Source organism: Scyliorhinus canicula, chromosome 4, assembly GCF_902713615.1.
Source record: "Scyliorhinus canicula chromosome 4, sScyCan1.1, whole genome shotgun sequence".
Lineage (NCBI taxonomy): Eukaryota > Metazoa > Chordata > Chondrichthyes > Carcharhiniformes > Scyliorhinidae > Scyliorhinus > Scyliorhinus canicula.
In genome coordinates, this window is record NC_052149.1 from 225935215 (window position 1) to 225958808 (window position 23594).

Consider the following 23594-nt stretch of genomic DNA (forward strand, 5'->3'; position numbering starts at 1 on the left):
AAATCCACCAAACTAATGTAATAATGGAGCAAGCTTGAGGGCCGTGACCACCTCTCCCTCTTGTGTACCTATGTTGGTGATTAGTTTTAGAAAATTAGTGGGTGGATTTAGCAAGTTAAACACTTGTACATTAGGTTTAGTACCATTGAGGGGATTAAACACATTAGTCGACTGATATAGCATAGATTAATGTCCCTGAATTATTGAACATCCTGTATTCTGTTTGTTTTATGTTTGACTTATTAGGGCAGCTATACGGATTAGAGAAATTCTGGGCCTATCTAAAGTATTCAAAAGCTAAGAATCTGGATATTGAGCCAAAACTTCAGGAATACCTCAGCAAATTTAAACGTCTGGAAGATTTCCGGGTGGATGTAAGTAACAACGACAATGTGGGTCTCTAACCCTTGAATAAAATCTTTGTGTGTTCTGCTCTGTGGGGGGGGCCATTAATGCGCGGGTGGGACAATATTCGGCTGCACAAGCTCGGCTCAGCACCACCTTCACCTGACAATGGATCAGCTACAGACAACCATGTTCAAAAACTGTGAAGCAGGTATGGGTTAAATGAACCTGGTAACTACAGACCAGAGAAGATTACAAGTGACCATCGTCAAGGACAAAATTAATTCTCAATGGGAAAAGCATGGGTTAATAAGGGACAGCAAGCACAGACTTGTTAAACACAAATCATGTCTGATTAATCTGATTGAGAGGGGAGAATTGATGAAGGCAGTGCAATTGATGTATATATGGACTAGCAAATAACATTTGATAGAAATACCTTATAACAGACCTAAATGGAAAATAGAAGCATTTGAATATTGACGGGTTGGTGGTAACCTTGTTATACACTTGGCCAAGGGATTGGAAACAATCAGTAATAGCGAATGGATGTTTCTTTAATTGAAGGGAAGTATGCAGGGGGACAGGAATAGGACCATGTTTTTCCTGACATATAACTGACCTGGATTGTATGGGGAGTATAGTTTGGAAGTTGGTGCTGATGTGAAATTTGGAACACTATTAAATAGTGAGCACAATGGCAGAATGAAGGAGGACATGGACAGACTTGTGAAATGAGCAAACACCCGCAATGCAATTTAACGTGGGGGAAGTGAAATTATGTCCTTTGGGTGAAGCAGCATGGAGCAGCAATACCATCTAAATAGTAATGGTCAGAAGGGGAGTTGGTTGGGATGGGGGGTTGGGTTGTTGAAGATCAGAGGGATCTTGGGGAGCATCTTTGAAGGCAACAGGGAAAGTGGATTAGGTAGTTAAAAAACCTTTGAATTATAGAATGTTTAAAGCACAGGAAGATGCCATTTGGCCTATCTAATCTGTGCTGGCCTTCTGAAGTTGCAGATCATCTCCAGCTACTTTCCACCCCTGCCCTTTCCTCCCCATAGCCTTGCAGTTTTTTTATTTTCAGATAACCCAGTTCCGTTTTGAAAGCCTCAGTTGGCACTGCCTCCACCACCATCTCAGGCAGTTCATCCCAGATCCTAACCACTTGCTGCATTGAAAGGTTTTTGCTCATGTCACCATTGCTTCTTTATCAATTATCTTAATCCTGTGCCCTCTGCTTCATGACCCCTCCAGCAATGGGAAGTTTACCCCTATCTGTCCAGATCCTTCAAAAATATGCCCATCAAATCTCCTCTCAACCTCCTGAAAGGGGAATAGTCCCAACTTTACAATCTTTCTAAGTAACTGAAATCCTTCGATCCTGGAAACATTCCCATGACTCTTTTCTGCACATCTCTAATGGCTTCACATCCTTCCTAAAGTGTGGTGGTTAGAACTAGACACAGTTCTCCAGTTGAGGCCAAAGCAATGTTTTATACAGCTTTGACGTGACTTCATTGCTTTTGAGGTCTATGCCCCTATTGATAAAGGATGCCGTCTGCTTAATTGACCTGTCCTGTCGCCTTCAATGACTTGCACACAGATGCACCCAGATCCTTGTGTGCATGCACCCCCTTTAGAATTGTAGTCTTTATTTTACAAATCATTCCCATCAAATCATTTCACACTTCACTGCAATCAGTTTCATCTGCCATTTGCCTGCCCATTGCACCAACATGTCTGTGACCTTTTGACGCTCTACACAAGCCTCACAGTTCACGATGCTTCCAAGTATCATCCACAGATTTTGAAATCATTACCTGTACACCGAAGTCTACGTTATTAATATATATCAGAAAAGGTGAGTCCTTCCTCCAGTCTAAAAAAACAACCATTCACTACTTCTTTGTTTCCTGTCACGCAGCCAATTTTGTGTCTATATTGCCACTGTCCCTTTTATTCCGTGAGCTATAACTTTACTCACAAGTCTGTTGTGAGGCACTTCAGCAAATGCCTTTTGGGAGCCCATGTGCATCACATCACCAATATTACCCTCATCAACAAACACAAGCAAAGTTAGTCAACCATGATTTGTCCTGAACAAATCCATGCTGGTTCTTAAGTAACTTGCATTGGGCCAAGCGACCATTAATTCTGTGCTGAATTATCATTTCTAAAAGCTTCTTAACCATTGTGGTTAAGCTGACTGGTCTATAGTTGCTGGATTTATCATTGCACCTTTTTGTGAACAAGGGACATTGGCAATTCTCCAGTCCTGTCACCACACAGGTCTAAACTATAGCCATCACACATTCCCCTCACGTCCTTCACTATCCGTGGCTGCATCTCATCCAGTCCTGCACAACCTATGCAATGCTTATTACTTTTGAGCCAATCATGTGTCTGAACTACCTCCTCTTTCACCATGACCTGGACAGCAGAATCTTCCTTGGTAAAGCCAATTATGAAGAATTATTTTGCCAATTGTAAAGAATTATTTTAATACTTCAGCGTTTTCACCCTGCCCCCATGTGCAAATCTTGTTTTTTGGTCTTTTTTTACTGTTTATATGCCTATAGAAGACTTGAGTTCCTTTTTGCTAGCTGCTAGCCTTGTCATGCTCTTCTTTTTTTTAAATAAATTTAGGGTACCCAATTCATTTTTTTTCCAATTAAGGGGCAATTTAGCGTAGCCAATCCCCCTAGCCTGCACATCTTTGGGTTGTGGGGGCGAAACCCACACAAACACGGGGAGAATGTGCAAACTCCACACAGACAGTGACCCAGAGCCGGGATCGAACCTGGGACCTCGGTGCCGTGAGGCAGCAGGGCTAACCCACTGTGCCACCGTGCTGCCCGTCATGCTCTTCTCTTATTTGCTTTTTCCAGCCCCTTCTGAATCTTGTGTATTTGGCATGATTCTCAATTGTATTATCAAGCTGACATTTGTCGCTTTTTCTACTTCATCTTAATCTCCATCTGTTATAATCCAGGGAGCTCTCGATTGGTTTGCCCTGCTTTTTCCCTTCATACCTTGACTGTACTTGAACTATCTCATCTTTAAATACAGCCCATTGTTCAGTTTCAGTTTAGTCCGAACTTTTGTCCTAGGTTAATCATAGAATTTTGGACACTAAGGGCAATTTATCATGGCCAATCCACCCAACCTGCACATCTTTGAACTGTGGGAGGAAACCGGAGTACCCGGAGGAAACCCACGCACACACGGGGAGGATGTGCAGACTCCACACAGACAGTGACTCAAGTCGAAATCGAATTTGGGACCCTGGAGCTGTGAAGCAATTGTGCTATCCACAATGCTACCGTGCTGCCCTTAAGAAGAAATTAATCTACACTCCATTATTCTACCCTAATCCATGTACCTATCCAATAGCCGCTTGAAGGTCCCTAAGTTTCCGACTCCGCTACTTCCACAGGCAGTGCATTCCATGCCCCCACTACTCTCTGGGTAAAGAACCTACCTCTGACATCCCCCCTATATCTTCCACCATTTACCTTAAATTTATGTCCCCTTGTAATGGTTTGTTCCACCCGAGGAAAAAGTCTCTGGCTGTCTACTCTAACTACTCCCCTGGTATTCTTATAAACCTCTATCAAGTCGCCCCTCATCCTTCTCCGTTCTAATGAGAAAAGGCCTAGCACCCTCAACCTTTCCTTGTAAGACCTACTCTCCATTCCAGGCAACATCCTGGTAAATCTCCTTTGCACCTTTTCCAAAGCTTCCACATCCTTCTAAAATGAGGTGATCAGAACTGCACACAGTACTCCAAATGTGGCCTGACCAAGGTTTTGTACAGCTGCATCATCACCTCACGGCTCTTAAATTCAATCCCTCTGCTAATGAACGCAAGCACACCATAGGCCTTCTTCACAGCTCTATCCACTTGAGTGTCAACTTTCAAAGATCTATGAACATAGACCCCAAGATCTCTTTGCTCCTCTACATTGCCAAGAACCCTACCGTTAACCCTGTATTCCGCATTCATATTTGTCCTTCCAAAATGGACACCCTCACACTTGTCAGGGTTAAACTCCATCTGCCACTTCTCAGCTCAGCTCTGCATCCTATCTATGTCTCTTTGAAGCCGACAACAGCCCTCCTCACTATCCACAACTCCATCAATCTTCGTATCATCTGCAAATTTACTGACCCACCCTTCAACTTCCTCATCCAAGTCGTTAATGAAAATCACAAACAGCAGAGGACCCAGAACTGATCCCTGCGGTACGCCACTGGTAACTGGGCTCCAGGCTGAATATTTGCCATCCACCACCACTCTGTCTTCTATCGGTTAGCCAGTTCGTTATCCAACTGGCCAAATTTCCCACTATCTCATGCCTCCTTACTTTCTGCATAAGCCTACCATGGGGAACCTTATCAAATGCCTTACTAAAATCCATGTACACTACATCCACTGCTTTACCTTCATCCACATGCTTGGTCACCTCCTCAAAGAAGTCAATAAGACTTGTAAGGCAAGACCTACCCCTCACAAATCCATTCTGACTATCCCTAATCAAGCAATGTCTTTCCAGATGCTCAGAAATCCTATCCCTCAGTACCCTTTCCATTACTTTGCCTACCACCGAAGTAAGACTAACTGGCCTGTAATTCCCAGGGTTATCCCTATTCCCTTTTATGAACAGGGGCACGACATTCGCCACTCTCCAATCCTCTGGTACCACCCCTGTTGACAGCGAGGACGAAAATATCATTGCCAACGGCTCTGCAATTTCATTTCTTGCTTCCCATAGAATCCTTGGATATAGCCCGTCAGGCCTGGGGACTTGTCTATCCTCAAGTTTTTCAAAACGCCCAACACAACTTCCTTCCTAACAAGTATCTCCTCGAGCTTACCAGTCTGTTTCACACTGTCCTCTCCAACAATATGGCCCCTCTCGTTTGTAAATACTGAAGAAAAATACTTGTTCAAGACCTCTCCTATCTCTTCAGACTCGATACATAATCTCCCGCTACTGTCCTTGATCGGACCTACCCTCGCTCTAGTCATTCTCATATTTCTCACATATGTGTAAAAGGCCTTGGGGGTTTTCCTTGATCCTACCCGCCAAAGGTTTTTCATGCCCTCTCTTCGCTCTCCTAATTCCTTTCTTCAGTTCCCTCCTGGCTGTCTTTTTATCCCTCCAGCGCCCTGTCTGAACCTTGTTTCCTCAGCCTTACATAAGTCTCCTTCTTCCTCTTAACAAGACATTCAACCTTTCTTGTCAACCATGGTTCCCTCACTCGACCATCTCTTCCCTGCCTGACAGTGACATGCATATCAAAACACGCAGTACCTGTTCCTTGAACAAGTTCCACATTTCACTTGTGTCCTTCCCTGACAGCCTATGTTCCCAATTTATGCACTTCAATTCTTGTCTGACAGCATTGTATTTACCCTTCCCCCAATTGTAAACCTTGCCCTGTTGCACACACCTATCCCTCTCCATTACTAAAGTGAAAGTCACAGAATTGTGGTCACTACCTCCAAAAAGCTCCCCCACTAACAAATCTATCACTTGCCCTGGTTCATTACCAAGTCCCAAATTCAATATGGCCTCCCCTCTGGTCAGACAATCGACATACTGTGTTAGAAAAGCTTCCTGGACACACTGCACAAACACTACCCCATCCAAACTATTTGATCGAAAGAGTTTCCACTCAATGTTTGGGAAGTTGAAGTCACCCATGACTACTACCCTGTGACTTCTGCACCTTTCCAAAATCTATTTCCCAATCTGTTCCTCCACATCTCTGCTGCTATTGGGGGCCAAGAGAAAACTCCCAACAAGGTGACTGCTCCTTTCCTATTTCTGACTTCAACCCATATTACCTCAGTAGGCAGATCCCCCTCGAACTGCCTTTCTGCAGCTGTTATACTATCTCTAATTAACAATGCCACCCCCCCACCTCTTTTACCATCCTCCCTAATCTTGTTGAAACATCTATAACCAGGGACCTCCAACAACCATTTCTGCCCCTCTTCTATCCAAGTTTCCGTGATGGCCACCACATCGTAGTCCCAAGTACCGATCCATGCCTTAAGTTCACCCACCTTATTCCTTTTTTAAAATAATTTTTATTGAAAAATTTTGAATTTATACAACAACAGCGAACCATAATAATATACCAAAGATAACAATAATATTAGCAATCATAAACATTCGCCCCACCTCCATGAACAACACAGCATATTAATAACAATGCAAATTAACACAATATTAAGTTAAATAATAGAAACTACAATAAGGAACACCACCCCCCTCCCCTGGTTGCTGCTGCTATTAACCAAGATACCTATCTTTGAGCCAGGAAGTCCAGAAAAGGCTGCCATCGTTTATTGAACCCTTGTATTGATCCTCTCGGGGCAAATTTGACCCTTTCCAATTTTATAAATCCCGCCATGTCACTGATCCAGGTCTCCACACTAGGGGGCCTTCCACTGCAGCAAGATCCTTCGTCGGGCTACTAGGGACGCAAAGGCCAGGGCACCGGCCTCTTTCGCCTCCTGCACTCCCGGCTCTACCGCAACTCCAAAAATCGCGAGTCTGACCCTGGATCCAACCACCCTCGACACCGTCCCTGCCACCCTCTTCCAGAATTCTTCCAGTGCTGGGCATGCACAGAACATATGGGCGTTGTTCGCTGGACTCCCCGAACATCTGGTGCACCTGTCCTCACCCCCAAAGAACCTACTCATCCTAGTCCTGGACATGTGGGCCCGGTGCAGCACCTTAAATTGGATGAGACTAAGCCTCGCACATGAGGAGGAAGAGTTGACTCCAAGGCATCCGCCCAAGTCCCGTCCTCTATCTGATCCCCGAGTTCCTCCTCCCATTTAGCCTTCAGCTCCTCCACTGGCGACTTCTCCACCTCCTGCATTACCTTATAAATGTCAGACACCTTCCCCTCTCCGACCCACACCCCCGAAAGCACTCTGTCCATCGTCCCCCGCGAGGGCAGCAAAGGGAATCCCTCTACCTGTCGCCTAGCAAACGTCTTTACCTGCAAGTATCTGAACATGTTCCCTTGTGGAAGCCCAAATTTATCTTCCAGTTCCCTCAGGCCCGCAAACCTGCCGCCAATAAACAGGTCCCTCAATTTACTGATGCCCACCCTTTGCCACCCCCTAAATCCCCCATCCCTGTTCCCTGGGATGAACCGATGATTGCCACCCAATGGAGCCTCCATCGAGCCCCCTGTTTCCCCCCTATGCCATCTCCACTGTCCCCAGATTCTTAGGGTCGCCGCCACCACCGGGCTTGTGGTAAACCTCTTAGGGGAAAGCGGCGACGGCGACGTTACCATGGCACCCAGGCTCGTACCTCTACATGGCGCCATCTCCATTCTTTTCCACGCCGCTCCTCCCCCCTCCATCACCCATTTACGCACCATTGACACATTGGCCGCCCAATACAGTAGTCCCCCGTTATAACGTGGGTGTTGGGGTCCAAGACAGCCACCCGCGTTGCATCCGAGCCGCGGATATCCACGATGGGGGTTTTAAATTTATTTTAAAATCTATGCATGCGCTTCCCATTGTGAGTCTACGGGGGGCGGGGGGAGAGGTCAGACCCCCGTAGACTCACAATGGGAAGCGCATGCATAGATTTTTAAATAAATTTAAAACCCCCATCGTGGATCTAATTAAAACAAGCTCTCTGATTGCCACAGAATGAGGCTGGGAGTTATTCCAGAGGGAAACCCACAGAAACTTACCAGGAACTCTGGTGGGTTTCACCAAACTGGAGGAAAGGATTGCCTTTCAAAAATATGTTCTGACCGCCACCGGTTTAAAGAACCTGTCTGCTGTGCAGGGTTGAGGCAGCTGTAGCTCTGCACTATCCACTTCCGGACGCTGTGAAGAGCTGCTCCTCTCTCACTGAATCTCCCTCCAATCAGCCGGCAGTGTCAACTTCAGCGGCCGGCTCACTTTGATCCGGAGAGGGAAGCTGACAGTTGGGGTCCATAAGCCCCCCCCGCCGTATATCGCGAACCGCGGTATTGCGGAGCGCGGTATAACGGGGGACTACTGTAGTATCCCAAAAGGCTGGGCAGCGCCAGACTGCCTCTATCCCTCCCTCGCTCCAGGAACACCCTCTTCACTCTCGGAGTCCCATGTGCCCACACAAAGCTCAAAATACTGCTAGTCACTCTCCTAAAGAAGGCCCTGGGGATAAAGATGGGCAGGCACTGAAAGAGGAACAAGAACCTCGGAAGCACCGTCATTTTGACGGACTGCACCCTCCCCGCCAACGACAATGGCAGCATGTCCCACCTCTTGAACTCCTCCTCCATCTGATCTACAAGTCTGGTGAAATTATGTTTGTGAAGATTCCCCCAGTCCCTGGCCATCTGCACCCCCAGGTACCTAAAACTCTCCCCTGCCCGCCTAAGCGGGAGCCTACCAATTCCTTTCTCCTGGTCTCCAGGGTGCACCACAAACACCTCACTCTTGCCTAAATTCAGTTTATAACCTGAAAAGGTCCCAAACTCAGCTAACAGCTCCATCACCCCCGGCATCCCTCCCACCGGGTCAGCCACATACAGTAACAGGTCATCGGCATACAACGACACCCTATGTTCCTCCCCACCTCGCACCAAACCTCTCCACCTCTCTGAATCCCTCAACGCCATCGCCAGCGGCTCGATTGCCAGTACAAACAACAAGGGGGACAGGGGGCAACCCTGCCTGGTCCCTCAGTAAAGCCGAAAGTACTCCGACCTCCTCCCATTCGTGGCCACGCAAGCCATCGGGGCCTCATATAGCAGCCTTACCCATCTAATAAACCCTTCACCAAATCCAAACCTCCCCAACACCTCCCATAAGTACCCCCACTCCACTCTATCGAAGGCCTTCACCCACCTTATTCCTGATGCTTCTTGCATTGAAGTATACACACTTCAACCCATCTCCTTGCCTGCAAGTACTCTCCTTTGTCAGTGTTACCTTCCCCACTGCATCACTACATGCTTTGGCGTCCTGAATATCGGCTTCCCCAGTTGTTGGACTACAAATCCGGTTCCCATTCCCCTGCCAAATTAGTTTAAACCCTCCCGAAGACTACTAGAAAACCTCCCCCCCCAGGATATTGGTGCCCCTCTGGTTCAGATGCAACCCGTCCTGCTTGTACAGGTCCCACCTTCCCCAGAATGCGCTCCAATTATCCAAATACCTGAAGCCCTCCCTCCTGCACCATTCCTGCAGCCACGTGTTCAACTGCACTCTCTCCCTATTCCTAGCCTTGCTATCACGTGGCACCGGCAACAAACCAGAGATGACAACTCTGTCTGTCCTGGCCTTTAACTTCCAGCCTAACTCCCTAAACTTGTTTATTACCTCCACACCCCTTGCCCTACCTACGTCGTTGGTACCAATGTGCACCACGACTTCTGGCTGCTCACCCTCCCCTTCAGGATCCTGAAGACACGATCCGAGACATCCCTGGCACCCGGGAGGCAACATACCTTCCGGGAGTCTCGCTCGCGACCACAGAATCTCCTATCTATTGCCCTAACCATTGAATCTCCTATTACTATTGCTTTTCTATGCTCCCCCCTTCCCTTCTGAGCCCCAGAGCCAGACTCAGTGCCAGAGACCTGGCCGCTAGGGCCTTCCCCCGGTAGGTCATCCCCCCCCCCCCCCCCCCCCCCCCAACAGCATCCAAAACGGTATACTTGTTTTACATAGAATTTACAGTGCAGAAGGAGGCCATTCGGCCCATCGAGTCTGCACCGGCTCTTGGAAAGAGCATCCTACCCAAGGTCAACACCTCCACCCTATCCCCATAACCAGTAACCCCACCCAACACTAAGGGCAATTTTGGACACTAAGGGCAATTTAGCATGGTCAATCCACCTAACCTGCACATCTTTGGACTGTGGGAGGAAACCGGAGCACCCGGAGGAAACCCACGCGCACACGGGGAGGATGTGCAGACTCCGCACAGACAGTGACCCAAGCCGGAATCGAACCTGGGACCCTGGAGCTGTGAAGCGATTGTGCTATCCACAATGCTACCGTGCTGCCCGAGGGATCCCTGCACTGTCTGCCTGTTAGTTTTCCTTCCCCTGACTGTAACCCAGCTACTCTTGTAGCTTGCTGATATAGCACTTTGTCCCAGTTTCAGTTTAGCCTGCTGATGCGGCCCATTGTCCAGTTTCAGTTTAGCCTGCTGATACGGCCCATTGTCCAGTTTCAGTTTGGCCTGCTGATATAGCACTTTGTCCCAGTTTCAGTTTAGCCTGCTGATGCGGCCCATTGTTCAGTTTCAGTTTAGCCTGCTGATACGGCCCATTGTCCAGTTTCAGTTTAGCCTGCTGATACGGCCCATTGTCCAGTTTCAGTTTAGCCTGCTGATACGGCCCATTGTCCAGTTTCAGTTTAGCCTGCTGATACGGCCCATTGTCCAGTTTCAGTTTAGCCTGCTGATACGGCCCATTGTCCAGTTTCAGTTTAGCCTGCTGATACGGCCCATTGTCCAGTTTCAGTTTAGCCTGCTGATACGGCCCATTGTCCAGTTTCAGTTTAGCCTGCTGATACGGCCCATTGTCCAGTTTCAGTTTAGCCTGCTGATACGGCCCATTGTCCAGTTTCAGTTTAGCCTGCTGATACGGCCCATTGTTCAGTTTCAGTTTAGCCTGCTGATACGGCCCATTATTCAGTTTCAGTTTAGCCTGCTGATACGGCCCATTGTCCAGTTTCAGTTTGGCCTGCTGATACGGCCCATTATTCAGTTTCAGTTTAGCCTGCTGATACGGCCCATTGTTCAGTTTCAGTTTAGCCTGCTGATGCAGCACTTTGTTCAGTTTCAGATTTGCCTGCTGATCTTTAACTCCAATTTATCTGAGCCAGATTCATGTATACCCCATTGAAGTTGGCTTTTCCCTTGTTAATTGCTCCTGTCCTTCTCCATCGCCAACTTAAGCCTTAGGTTACGATGATCACTGAACTAAATGCTCCCTATTGACACTTGCCCACTCAGCCCACGTTATTCCCAAGAACCAAGTCCATTAATGACTCCTTCCTCATTGGACTGGAAACGTAACGCTGTAGAGAATTCTGTTAGGAGTTCTGTTGGAACATTTTCCCCCCTCTGCTCTTTACACAGTTATTATCTCTGTTTATGTTTGGGTAATTAAAGTCCCTCATAATTATGCTACAATTCTTGCAGCCTTCTGTAATTTTCATGCAGACTTTCATACATCTTTTCCACTAATCAGTAGCCTATAGGCAACACCAATCAGTGTAATTGCCCCTCTTGCTCCTTCGCTCTAACCAAATAGTGGCATTTCTAGGACATCCTGTCTTTAACACTGCAATGTTCTCCATAATCAATATGGCTACTCCCACCCCACCTCCTTTCCTATCTTTCCTGAACACCTTGTATCCAAGAAAATGTAATACTCTGTCCTGCCCTTCTTTGAGACAGGCTTCTGAGGGTAGCACAGTGGTTAGCAATGCTGCCTCACTCCGCTGTGGACCTCGATTCAATCCCGGCCCCGGGGCACAGTCTGTGGAGTTTGCACATTCTCCCCGTGTCTGCGTGGGTCTCACCCCCACAGCCCAAAGATGCGCAGGTAAGGTGGATTGGCCGCGCTAAATTCTCCTTAATCGGAAAAAAATAATCGAGTACTCTAAATTTAATAAAAGAGACAGGCCTCAATCAGTGCTGCAATATCAGATTTCCACGTTGCTAACTGTAACTCGCCAGTCTTATTTACCGCACTTTGCATTCACAATAACCCTAATTTTAACTTCATTATTTTTCCTCTTTCTTGAAACCCATCTAATAAGCTACTATCTCTACTGTAGTATTTCCTGTCTCTCCCAATATTCTTTGCACCTTGGTATCTCTCTCTAGTATTACCTTCTGCTTCCCAGACACCTAACAAGTTGTAAACCCTCCCCAAGAGCATTAGCAAATCACCCTGCAAGAAAATTGGTCCTGCCTCTGTTTAGAGGTACAGCCTGCCCACTCTGTACAAGTTTCATCTGCCCTGGAACTGATCCCAATGTCCCAATATCTACTTCCTGCATCATCTCTCCAGCCACTTATTCATCTGCTCAATCCTCCTATTTCTATACTCACTCCGGCGTAATGCCGGAGATTACTACTTCTGCGATCTTGCTTTGATAGTTTACTGCCCATCTCCCAAAATTCTGACTGCCGTGCCTGCTCACCTCTGTTATTGATACTGATGTGGACCACCACCACTAGTTCTTCACCCTCTCCTCTGCTCTGGGCCCTGCCACCACTCAGTGACATCCTTGACTCTGTGATTGCAGAAAGGCCTGTCTGCTCCCCTAACTATCCAATCTCCTATCAGTATTTTTCTTCCAGTCTTTATGCACCCCTCTACATTTGAAATACAGAATACTTTGCAGTGAACATTAAAACAAGGAAGTCCTACTGAACCTTTACAAATCTGATTTGACCTCAGCCGGAGTATTGTGCACGGTTCTGAATGTCACACTTCAGCAAGGGGGCCTAGATATCTCCTCATTGCCCTGTTTCAATCCCAAACTAGTCTGAATGCCCTGTTCTATCAGCATCCGTGGAGAGAGAACGGTTTTGCTTCAGATGGAATGGTGCCTGAACCACTCTACATGTAGCAACACTTCCCAGGTTCCAGCAACCATCTACACAGATATTCCTTCAAACTCCTCCTTGATCTCTTATGATTCCCATCATCAACTCCCTAAACTGCGAAAAATTGTTTTAATGTTAATTCAGCTATTTATTCTCTGGTTTCTCGGGTTGTCCTTGAATAGATGGAATATTTTCCTGCCTGTTGTTCTTTCTGTGAAATTCTTGTTTTCCAAGGTTTTTGGAAAGTTATGGGTTGTGACTCATCTATCTGGACCCCACCATTATTTTGGGATGGGTACCACCCTGTATTTGGAGACTTTAAACATCGTTTCCTTTTGACTATTAATTAACGGCAGTAGCCCTGCTGACACTCAGAATCCTGCATAATAATAACACCTACAGAGCTCCTCATATACACTGAGTACATTAATGTTTTAGTATGGAATTACTGTCATTTAAATGCACACAATCTGCTTTAATAAATTATGATAGAAAATAGAAGCAGGAGTAGACCATTCGAACCTGCTCCACCATTCATTATGATCATGAGTGATCACCAAATTCAATACCCCCTCACCCCCAATATCCCTTTAGTCCCAAGAGCAAAACGTTTTGGCCTCTACTTTCTGTGATAATGAATTCCACAGAGTCACCACTCTGAGTAAAGGAATTTTTCCTCGCCTCAGTCCTAAAATGTTTACCCCTCACCCTCGAGCTCTGACCCATTGAATTGGTTCTTAATGAATAATCAAACAAGGCAATCTATTTTTTTAAATTCCTGGTTTAGTTGCCTAGATCATAAAATGGTTAAACTTGCAATGAGAAAAGTGTGCAGTTGTGATCAATGGGGAATGCGATTCACCAGATTATACAATGAAATAATATTTTTGTTGCAGCCTCCAATTTGTGATGAAGTTGGCCGCAAGCGTCATTCTTCAGCAGCTGAAGAGAAACGACGTCTGCCATCGTTGTCTTCCAGTAAAATGACGAGCGCCGCCAGTGAAGGTGAGACTGGAACACAGCTCCCCTCCAGAAACACGACAGAAGCCGCCAACCCCACTCTGAGCCGGGACACTGCTTCAGCGGAATCCCTGGAAGTGGAAAGTGCAGACAAATAGAGCTTGGACTCTGCCCCTCAACCCTGGATCTTTTATTTGAACTTTTGGTATTGTCACCTCAATGACCGACTGAAAAACTGGGCCAGATCAGACATTCTTCAATGCTGGGCAGTGGACAGGTGCATCAGCTTCCTGAAGACTTGTATTCAAAGCCAGTTTCACGTCCTTCACCCATATGAATGAATGTTGCATGAGAACAATTGGCTAAAATACAATTCACCTGCTTGATTTAGGGGTCGACAATACAGCTTCACTCAGATATCCAGAAAACACAAAAAAATCAAAAAAAAAATCAAAACCCGTCCCTTGAGAACGGGATTAAAAAGATGCCTTATTACTGCCTGCTCCAGTTTGTGGGCAGCATATAGTTAAATTCTGCTCGCTTGGCTAATGACTCTCCTATTGGCCTGCCAGTCTTGATAAAATTATCAGTTCCTTATCCTGGATTTTGAATTGTCAAGGTTTTGTTTGTACCCGATTAAAAGTTACCGCAGGCGGGATCAAAAAGGGAAGGTGATTTAAGACACAAATCCTATTGAGTGACAGATCCTTTTCTGTCCAGCCTTATTCTGCTTGTTCATGGTGAAGGACATCAGTCTAATTACCAGAGATAAAGACATTAGGAAGTAGCCATGGCAACGGCTCATTGATCCCCACGACAAACTCTCGATCAAAGTCACTGCTACAGTGCCTTTGGCCACAAACATTTTATTGCTCCTGTCCACTCGTCTTTCTCCCTTCTCCCAAACTCAAACCAGCATCACCTTGAAAAAACGCTACAGTCCGATTTCATCTTAGTTGATGAGCTGCCTGCTTGGAGTAACAATTTGCTGAAATTTATATCGGGCAACATCATTCTCAAAATGTTGTGTGTTACGTAGGGATGTCGCAGTGTGATTAATTTTGATGTACTGGTACAGTGGTAATCTTAAACTCCCATTATTCTAGCTATTGTTCTGGAAGTGCGACCATCACTAGGAGCACAAGGCTTGGTGTTTTCTTTTTGTTAATCATCGTCACATTATTGTGGTCTGGTTAGCAGTATATAGAAAAACTGAGCCCTGCGATTATTGCAGATTTGCTACATCAGAGTATATTGGGACATGCTATTGTGATATTCGTAATATCAGATTATTATGTTGTGATTGATATGCATGTTTCTCACGGATGGGGTGAGTTGCCTTATTGGGCTCTGGAGAAGCTGGTACTGGGAGAAGCCTGGTAGCTTTGCTCTTCTAACTACAACTCAGATTCTGGACTGCCTTTTAATCAAGGGGAACAGTTGGCAAGAGTTTAATCAGTGGCCAGCTAGTTGGGTGGCATTCTTGGTGATTGAAAAGCACTTTTTCTGCTCTGACTCTTCTATTGAGTGCATTTGGTGCTCATTCTTGTTCAGTCCTCCTTCCTCTAACTCGTTCCTTCTTTGTTCTCACTTTTTCTTTTACTCCTCTCTCGCTCTCTCGCTCACTCAACAGGCTTTGTTTTCCCAGGGCTGCCATGCCCTCCCAGCTAGCGGAGTTATAGTTGGTGAATCACCCTGGGCTGCTTAGGAGGGTACGTGCAATGTGGACAGTGTTTGGGGAAAGGCTGCTGTATCCCCATGAAACCAGTTTGGGTGATGTTTTGTATTTGGCTAGTCCCATCTGCCATGGTAAAAGCAGGTAGATGTTATTGCTGATTGAGTTCTGGGTGCAGCTTCTGTCTCCCTCTCTCCTCTAGGCGGAATTCCCTGCAGGACTAGCTCCTGAATCTGAAGCTCTAATCCATGTTGTTGAATGTTTTAACTTCAGGCTAACGTTTGCCATTGATGCTAATTCTTTCTGAAGATGAGTCAGTTAAACAGCAGCCACTTGTAGGATATGAAATCTTGGCCAAAGCAGGTCAGTTTAAGGAGTTTTGAGTAATGTGTGAGTACTGGGGAATAACCCTGCTTCCCAGTGTGATTTTGAAAACACATATTGTTTACACCATACACTTAGGGAGTCCCAGTGACTCCCAGGAGTTCCTGTAATACAGGACAATGATTGCTTGTAAATCAGTCGGGTTTGACCAGTTTAACCAGAATTTTCATGCAAATCAGACTGACATATTTGTAACTAAAACCCTGCATTGTTGGCAGTAATTCAGGGTCAAGTTACCCTGAATGCTCAGCCAGCTCAGTTAGGAGAATGTGAAGCTGCTTTTATTTAAATGAGAAATACTTTTAAAATGCCTCTGCTAGACAGGAACATAGATCTTGAACATGTTTTATTTCAGGTAACTTGGAATATTTGGTAAGCTTCTCTTTGCTTATGTTAAACTCACACTTGCATTTAGAACTCCAGTGTCTGATTCATGGGGCGATTTGTATATAATGTAAGACCATGAAATTACAGCTGAATGTCATTTTTTTGTTTTCCTAAGTGAGAAATATTCAAGAATCTAGCCATATTTGCCAAAGAAATTCTGGATTTCACAGATGCTGGATATGAGTCAGTTGCACATATTAAAAAAAAAAGGTGCTGTGGATTTATTCTGCATTTCTCTGGGTGAAAGACGCGCTTCCACCAACAGCTAGAAAAAATACATTATTCGTTCCATTTCCTACTTTTCTTCCGATTCAGCCATTTGCCTCTGTGCCCGATGTCGTATACTAGGATCCACAATACCGCCCCATGTTCTGTATTGTTTACCTGAACACCTGCCCATTCTCCCAGTGTTATTTACCTGAACACCTGCCCGTTCTCCCCGTGTTATTTACCTCAACACCTGACCGTTCTCCCCGTGTTATTTACCAGAACACCTGTCCATTCTCCCCGTGTTATTTACCTGAACACCTGCCCATTCTTCCCGTGTTATTTACCTGAACACCTGTCCATTCTCCCTGTGTTATTTACCTCAACACCTGCCCGTTCTCCCCGTGTTAGTTACCAGAACACCTGCCCATTCTCCCCGTGTTATTTACCTCAACACCTGCCCATTCTCCCCGTGTTATTTACCTCAACACCTGTCCATTCTCTCCGTGTTATTTACCTGAACACCTGTCCATTCTCCCCGTGTTATTTACCTGAACACCTGTCCATTCTCCCCTTATTATTTACCTGAACACCTGCCCATTCTCCCTGTGTTGTTTACCAGAACGTCTGTCCATTCTCCCCGTGGTGTTTACCTGAACACCTGCCCATTCTCCCCGTGGTGTTTACCTGAACACCTGCCCATTCTCCCCGTGTTGTTTGCCTGAATGCCTCCCATTCTGCTTTCTTGTTTCATTCTACCACTGTTGGGCACTGCAGCCTGCTCACGGACAAAGTATCAATGCTTAAATTATAGTTAATTGTATATAACTAGTATTCCAACTTCATACATTTGTCTTGTTGTGCTGTCATAAGCTAATAACTATCCAGCTGCTAGGAAGGAATGGAAAACCATCTCTCCATGCTCACAAAACTGGTGTCTCACAACTAATGGCGCTCAGTGAAAAGATCAGCATCTCTGGAACAGAGCTCAATGTTAGAGCCTGACTTCCTTCCACCGTATCTTGCTCCAGTACAGTTGTTTTCAATTGTTTTAGCAAATCGTACATTTTATAGTAAATGGCAATGAAAGGCTTCCTCCTTTCTTTGAGTGAGGCTTCCTGATGGTCATCAGTGTGACTGGAGACGGGCACCTTAGCAGACCTGGCTTTGTTAAGCAGAATGGTGGGAGGGGTGGAATGAAGATTAAAGCACAAGGTATAGCACTCAATTCAGACTGCTACAAACCTATCTTCCAAGTGTTTTTTGTTGAAGTGCATTAAGTCAGTGTGCAGCAGTTTATGACTGCAATTCATGCACCGAATGATTAACGCTACTCCATTGTTGAGGAATATCCAGCTTTAACATTTGGTGTAATTGTGTGCTCCCGGGACCAGTTGAATACTCGGAGTAACTACGTGTTCCCGGGAGGCACAGTATCCACTTGTTCTGTTTTATTTTGTTCTGCAAGTCTTCCCTTCATATATTTCCGTTTCTGTCTGTCTAAATGGCTGGATGCTCCATCAAAACATTGTCAGTATTTTGGAGTCCCCAAATGATTATATGATTTCTAAATAATTTCTGTTCTAAGTTTCTAAGCTTTGAAACTATACACAAGATTTTGTTTTTTTTTCAATAATAATCAAGTGTTCAGAAAGGCCCTGAACTGAAGATTGGAATGAAGAGCTGGAGTAGTTTATATATGGTTACTGTCCAGACAGAAATCCACAGCCCCCTCTGTGTTCGGCAGTCATACGTCAAAACATCTTGACTAAGAATGCAAAATGTCCCTCTTTCATCAAATTACTGAGTTCCAAAAAGTCCTGAGAATGTGAGGTGAACTTTTCAGGGCGTGGGAAACCCCGGCAGAGGGGGAAAGTAAACTGTTCAGGATGAGGGCAGCCGAAGATCTGTCCCTCTAGTTATTCAGGAGTCTTAGGTTATTCACAAAGCCCCCCCCCTGCTTCTCAAACTTGCCCCTCGCCCAAGATGTGGTGACCCTCCGGTTAAATCACCACCAGAGGCAAGCAGCCTGTGCCCTCTGGGACTGTGGCAACTTTTGCATCACATTGAAATCTCTGGAAAAGTTCCACACCAGCTTCCTTCTAGCTTTCTTGAAACTCTTGCATGAGTTGTGAAGCTATTGGGTAAAATATGGTGATTCTATCTCGCTAAATGTGCTGTTTAGTTCATTTACTCCAAAATCCAGTCCTGTTCTCTCTGGAATAAAAGCAGTTGTGCGAAATTACTGGAGCAAATCCTCAGCTACAGTGGCATACAAGCTCTCTTGCCCTTGATAGCAGCCTGGATCTGCTGCAAGTTGCTCTGCTGTTGTCCTAGCAGCAGATGTCAAGTAAGGTGATCTCACTAGAGATAGTTTGGTGAATCCCTCAGACTGAAGCCTCCAATCTCCCAAAATTTCAAATCCAGAGCAGGATGAAATGTGGTGAGTTACAACAAAACTTCACTAATGTACAAGGCAGCATTGATATACTTGACAAGAGTGGTTGCCTGAAACTGGTGAGGAATTGGACTGGGTGCATTGCTGGCTTAGAACACGAGTTTATATCAATGTTACTGTTTACAGAAAAGATTGGGGGACGGTCCTGGCAGAATTGACTCGTAACTCGGACGTGTAAATAGTGCACAAGCTGGTACAGTGCTTTGAGTGCATCTTTTAAAAACAGCTTTGTGAATCCTGGGCTTGTTGATGTCAGTTTTTGCACCAGGAACTGAATGAGGGGGGGAAATGGGTGCATTTCTTGGAACATTTAATTCTATTTCCAATGTTCAATTCTCAAATTATTGAGCTGTAAATGTGCTAGATTTGGCGAGACAGTTTCTTGTTCTGTGTGGTCGGGCTTGCACTAGTTTTTTCTTTGATAGACATGCTTCGCACTGACCTTCCTTCATTGGGAAAGTCCGAACCAGTGTGCAAGCCCATTCTAATTAGCAAGTTTCTCATTAGTTCTTTTCACTTCAACCTCCAACCATTTCACGTACACAAGACTGCTTCATGTCATTACGCTTAATCTTTTGATTCCATCCAAATCTTAATAAATGGGATGTTAGTTTATTTTAATTTGAATGCACATAACAAGGAATAAGAACTTGTCCTTTCAAGTGCAAACGTGTACAGGAAACCACGCACGGTGCCAGGGACTCCGCATATTGCAATCTTGCCCCAAGAGCTGGGGCAGCCAGGTCCTCGGAGGCTGGGGTGGCCAGGTTTTTGTGGGCTGCAGACTGACCTCTGCTGGTAAACATATATGCTGCAAGACTAGTGCGATTATATTTTAAATGTGAATGTCACTGCAAATATAGAGGAATAAGTGTGTCCTTTCAAGGGCAAAGTTATAATTGAACCAAACACAGGTTCCACAGATTGCAATCCTGCCCCATAGGCTGCTGCAGCAGCTGTGTCATTCACAGGCTGCGACCTCCAGGGCTGGGCAGCCATGTCCTAGCCGATTGCAGTTTGACTTCTGATGGTAAACACAAATACTGGAACACTAGTATGTTTTCTATTTGCTGGCTATCCCTTCCAGCCGAAAATAATTCAACACCAGACCCTGATATTGTCATCTCAATTTGAAATGCCTCCTTCTGGCAGAGAGTCTCTTTTTAAAGTCTGTTCTCTCCATTGAGAGCTGATAACTCAATTTCAGCTGCTTCATCACTAATGCTCCCAGCTTACAATCGCCAGGAACGTTGATGAGGTGGTTCAGCTTTGAGCACAACCTATTATAAAATAGATTGACATGTTGATGGTTTGAAAAGGGATCCAGTGCTTTCATGAACCAGGAATCGCCTCTTACAGCAGTGTGTGGCTCAGTATTTATTACAGTTCCTTAGCAGTTTAAATATAGACATGCAGAGCTAGGCTGAGTGAAACATTAACCTGAAGTGGAATGCCCAGAGTGCCTGCTGGTGAGTCTCCTTATCCTGGCTGCTGGAATATTAGAAACTACAACAAATGCAGATTTATCCCACTTTTAAAAACAAACTTGTAAAATACTTGAACAAGAGCTTGTAACATAAACTATTAATCACTTAGAGTATTTGCTTTTTAGTCTGATGTGGTTCCTTCCGGGTAGTGTTTCGCCCTTTGTAATTTGTGGTAATTCTGCTTTCCTTTTATATAAAAAAATCAGTTAAAATGTACAAAAAATTAAAAAAAAACCACTAAAATGATTATTGTTTGGGTCTGGTTATTTCAATGTGAATGGAGCTGGAGTTTGACATTGTGAATTTACAAATACATCTTGTTCCCTTGTCTTTCCTCCCTGTTTAGCTTCCTTTTTTAGCAAGGATGGTACCCAGTGCCAGTCAGACTGCCCAAGTGAGAGTCTGGGGCGTGTGGTGGTGGTGTATGGATTGACGGTTGTTGATGAGTTTGCACCTCATGACCCTGACATGAGCTTTAAAACCCCATTTCTCTGCTGTCTTTTTCTGTCATTCATTTCCACCGCCTCACTGAAACTGCCGACATCCATCTCTAACATTGTGTAACTCTACGCCTACCTCAGCTTATTTGCTACTGAAATCCTGTTCTACATTATTAGTTCTAGACCTGGCCAGGCTAACTGCTTTAAGGGTACTTTTACTGACTATGTTTTGATTTCCAGATTTATTTAAAAATCGAATAAAGATTCTCAAACTGGCACACTGACAATAGTCCAAGCCTCTGGATTAGCCCAGTGATCAAACCATGACACAACCATGTCTACAGCCTGAAATGTGAACTCTTCCTCCCCAGATTCTGCCTGACCTGTTGTGATTTCCAGCATTTTCTGTTCTTGTATTTAAATTGACTCAAAACAGATGATGGGCTGTTTGGTGCAAAATCTTTGGCTGGGATAAGAGTGAGGAAACAAAAAGTTCAGCAAGGTCACTGCCCCAGCATGTGTGTCTCATCGCTGCAGGCTCATAGAGGCATTGTCTTTCGAGGCAGGGGAGGAAACTTGTGCCAGGGAAACTGGAGGAAATGCATGTGGAGCCACGGATACACATCGAGAGCAGTTGCGAGATCACCTTCTGTGGTGTCTCTTGGCTGTGCCTGTGCATCAATTCCAGTTGCAGCACCTGAACTTTGAACAGGAGGGTGTGCGGTGAGAGCAACAACATGATTACGCTTTTCACTCAATTGAAGTTTAGACCCTGACGAGCAATGGGGGAAGGGGGCAGTGTGGAAGTAATGGGTTAAGTCTGTGGAGTCCTGGAGCTCCATCCCTAACAGCCGGTGTACTACACCACATGGACTGCAGTGGTTTAATAAAACAGCTCCAGGGAATTGGGGATGGGCAATAAATGCTGGCCTGGCTGGTGACACCCACATCCCATAAAAAAATGATTTGTGTCTGAAGTGTGAACACCTGTGGGATGAAGTATTATTAACAATATTAAATAATAGATGGTTTGAGTTTGGAACAATAATGAGTCGATGCTGGTTCAAAGTATGTGGAGTAAGGTTAAGTCCAGGGGCTCATCCTGGGACCTCTGGTATGGAGTCAGTGAAGTTGAACACTGATCTCTGTGTTAGTGACTGACACCGACAGTGACTAAAGTCCATGCAACCAGGGGAAGGTAAAATTCATGGAAAGGAAAGGATCTATTGGAGGTCTAGTGGGAACAGTTGAGATCAGACCTGAAATTTCCATCTGAGGACACTAAAACCTAGAATTGGGAAATGGGATTTGGTGTATCAGAGGCAGAGTGAAGTGCTGAGGTTCCAGGATAGGCAAGGTTGAACTGTGTTCTGTACAGAGGGTGGACTTTATAGACATTCTTTATAAGGCGCAGTGCACCGCTGTAAAAGATTCAGAAATAAACAACAGTTAGCCGCAGGAATTTATTTGTAAATTAGAATTCCAAGAGTTGCTGCACAAATAAAAGGGGTTGCAGGATTCTAACTTGCAATTTAAACCACTTGTTTACTCGCCGTGAGGTCCCTCCCACATCCTGCAGCCCAGCATGTGGTGTGAGCAAGAACACCTGCTTAAGTGAAAGAAAAACAATCTCATAAACAAATCAAAGCACCAGCAGCAAGTGTTAATCTTCAACTAGTAAAGGATCGAGATTGACAGCTTCCAAAGGCAATATGAAGGAGCCTTCACTTGCGTTTGAGGGAATCAGGAATGCTTTCAGACAGCGGAGTGAGGCTGAGCAGGAGAGTGTGGCGTTCATAAGCTTTGGTCTGTCTGAATATGGTGTCGGTCTGGTGTAGGCGGTCCAGGACTCCCAGCACTCCATAACATTGGTTAAACCTGCAAACACAAAAGTCCATTCATTCACAAGTCCACATCATATAAATACTGAAAAAAAACATTCTATTTCAATAGGCCATTCTGATTTTTTTCATCTGTTTAGTGGGGGATGGGGGCAGTCTCGAGGGCACCCCCCATCACTGGAGTGCAAGGAGCTGAGCCACCTAATCTTGTAACCATGGAGACTGGGGTGGGATCTCCATCGCACATAAGTCACCATCGGAGCCTCATAGAATCACAACTGGACTAATATTCGAGAGGGCCTGGCCCATACCCTGGAGACATTGATTCAATTAAATCTGGAAGACAAAGCTAGTCTCAGAATTGCAACCATAAAACTATCAATTGTTGCAATTGGTTTTTTTTGGCTGGTGCTGACACACTGAGCTGAATGGCTTCTTTCTGCACTCTAACTTTTCTGTGAAGTTTGGCTGACATGTGACTCCAGACCCACAGCAATGTGGTTAACTACTGCCCTCTGAAATGGCTGAGCAAGACACGCAGTTCAAGGGCAATTAGGGATGAGCAGTAAATGCCCACATCCAAAAGAGTTTTTAAAATACCTTGGCTAAGAGATTTCTAAGCTACCCTCCCCCCGGCTTTCAGATCAGAGTGGATCCAATGTCAAGAAATGTTAAAACTCCAGAGCAAGTAAGATGGCCACTCTGAATTAATGTGGATTGAGTCTGAGGAACAATCTAAACTCTGTCTAGGGCCTTCATTCTGATTGAACTGTGGATTGAACCCCAGGAATGG

At 45.2% G+C, this 23594-nt stretch overlaps 2 protein-coding genes across 12 annotated transcripts in view; one reads left to right on the top strand and one right to left on the bottom strand.

The window, feature by feature from the left end:
• Window positions 1–20766, top strand: part of larp1 (La ribonucleoprotein 1, translational regulator) — a 206535-nt gene extending 185769 nt beyond the window's left edge. For all 8 annotated transcript variants that reach the window (XM_038796170.1, XM_038796165.1, XM_038796168.1 and 5 more), the window contains 2 exons: window positions 247–374; window positions 13859–20766. In XM_038796170.1, the coding sequence (XP_038652098.1) occupies window positions 247–374; window positions 13859–14080 (350 nt within the window). In that variant the 3' untranslated portion in view covers window positions 14081–20766. The remainder of the gene's footprint in view (window positions 1–246; window positions 375–13858) is intronic.
• Window positions 20767–22409: 1643 nt separating this feature from the next.
• The window catches only part of faxdc2 (fatty acid hydroxylase domain containing 2), a 30020-nt gene continuing 28835 nt past the window's right edge, over window positions 22410–23594 (bottom strand). For 3 of the 4 annotated variants that reach the window (XM_038796175.1, XM_038796177.1, XM_038796176.1), the window contains exon 10: window positions 22607–22838. In XM_038796175.1, coding sequence (XP_038652103.1) covers window positions 22685–22838 — 154 coding nt within the window. In that variant the 3' untranslated portion in view covers window positions 22607–22684. Of the gene's footprint in view, window positions 22839–23594 lie in introns of all 4 variants that reach the window. The other variant, XM_038796178.1, reaches the window with a different exon arrangement.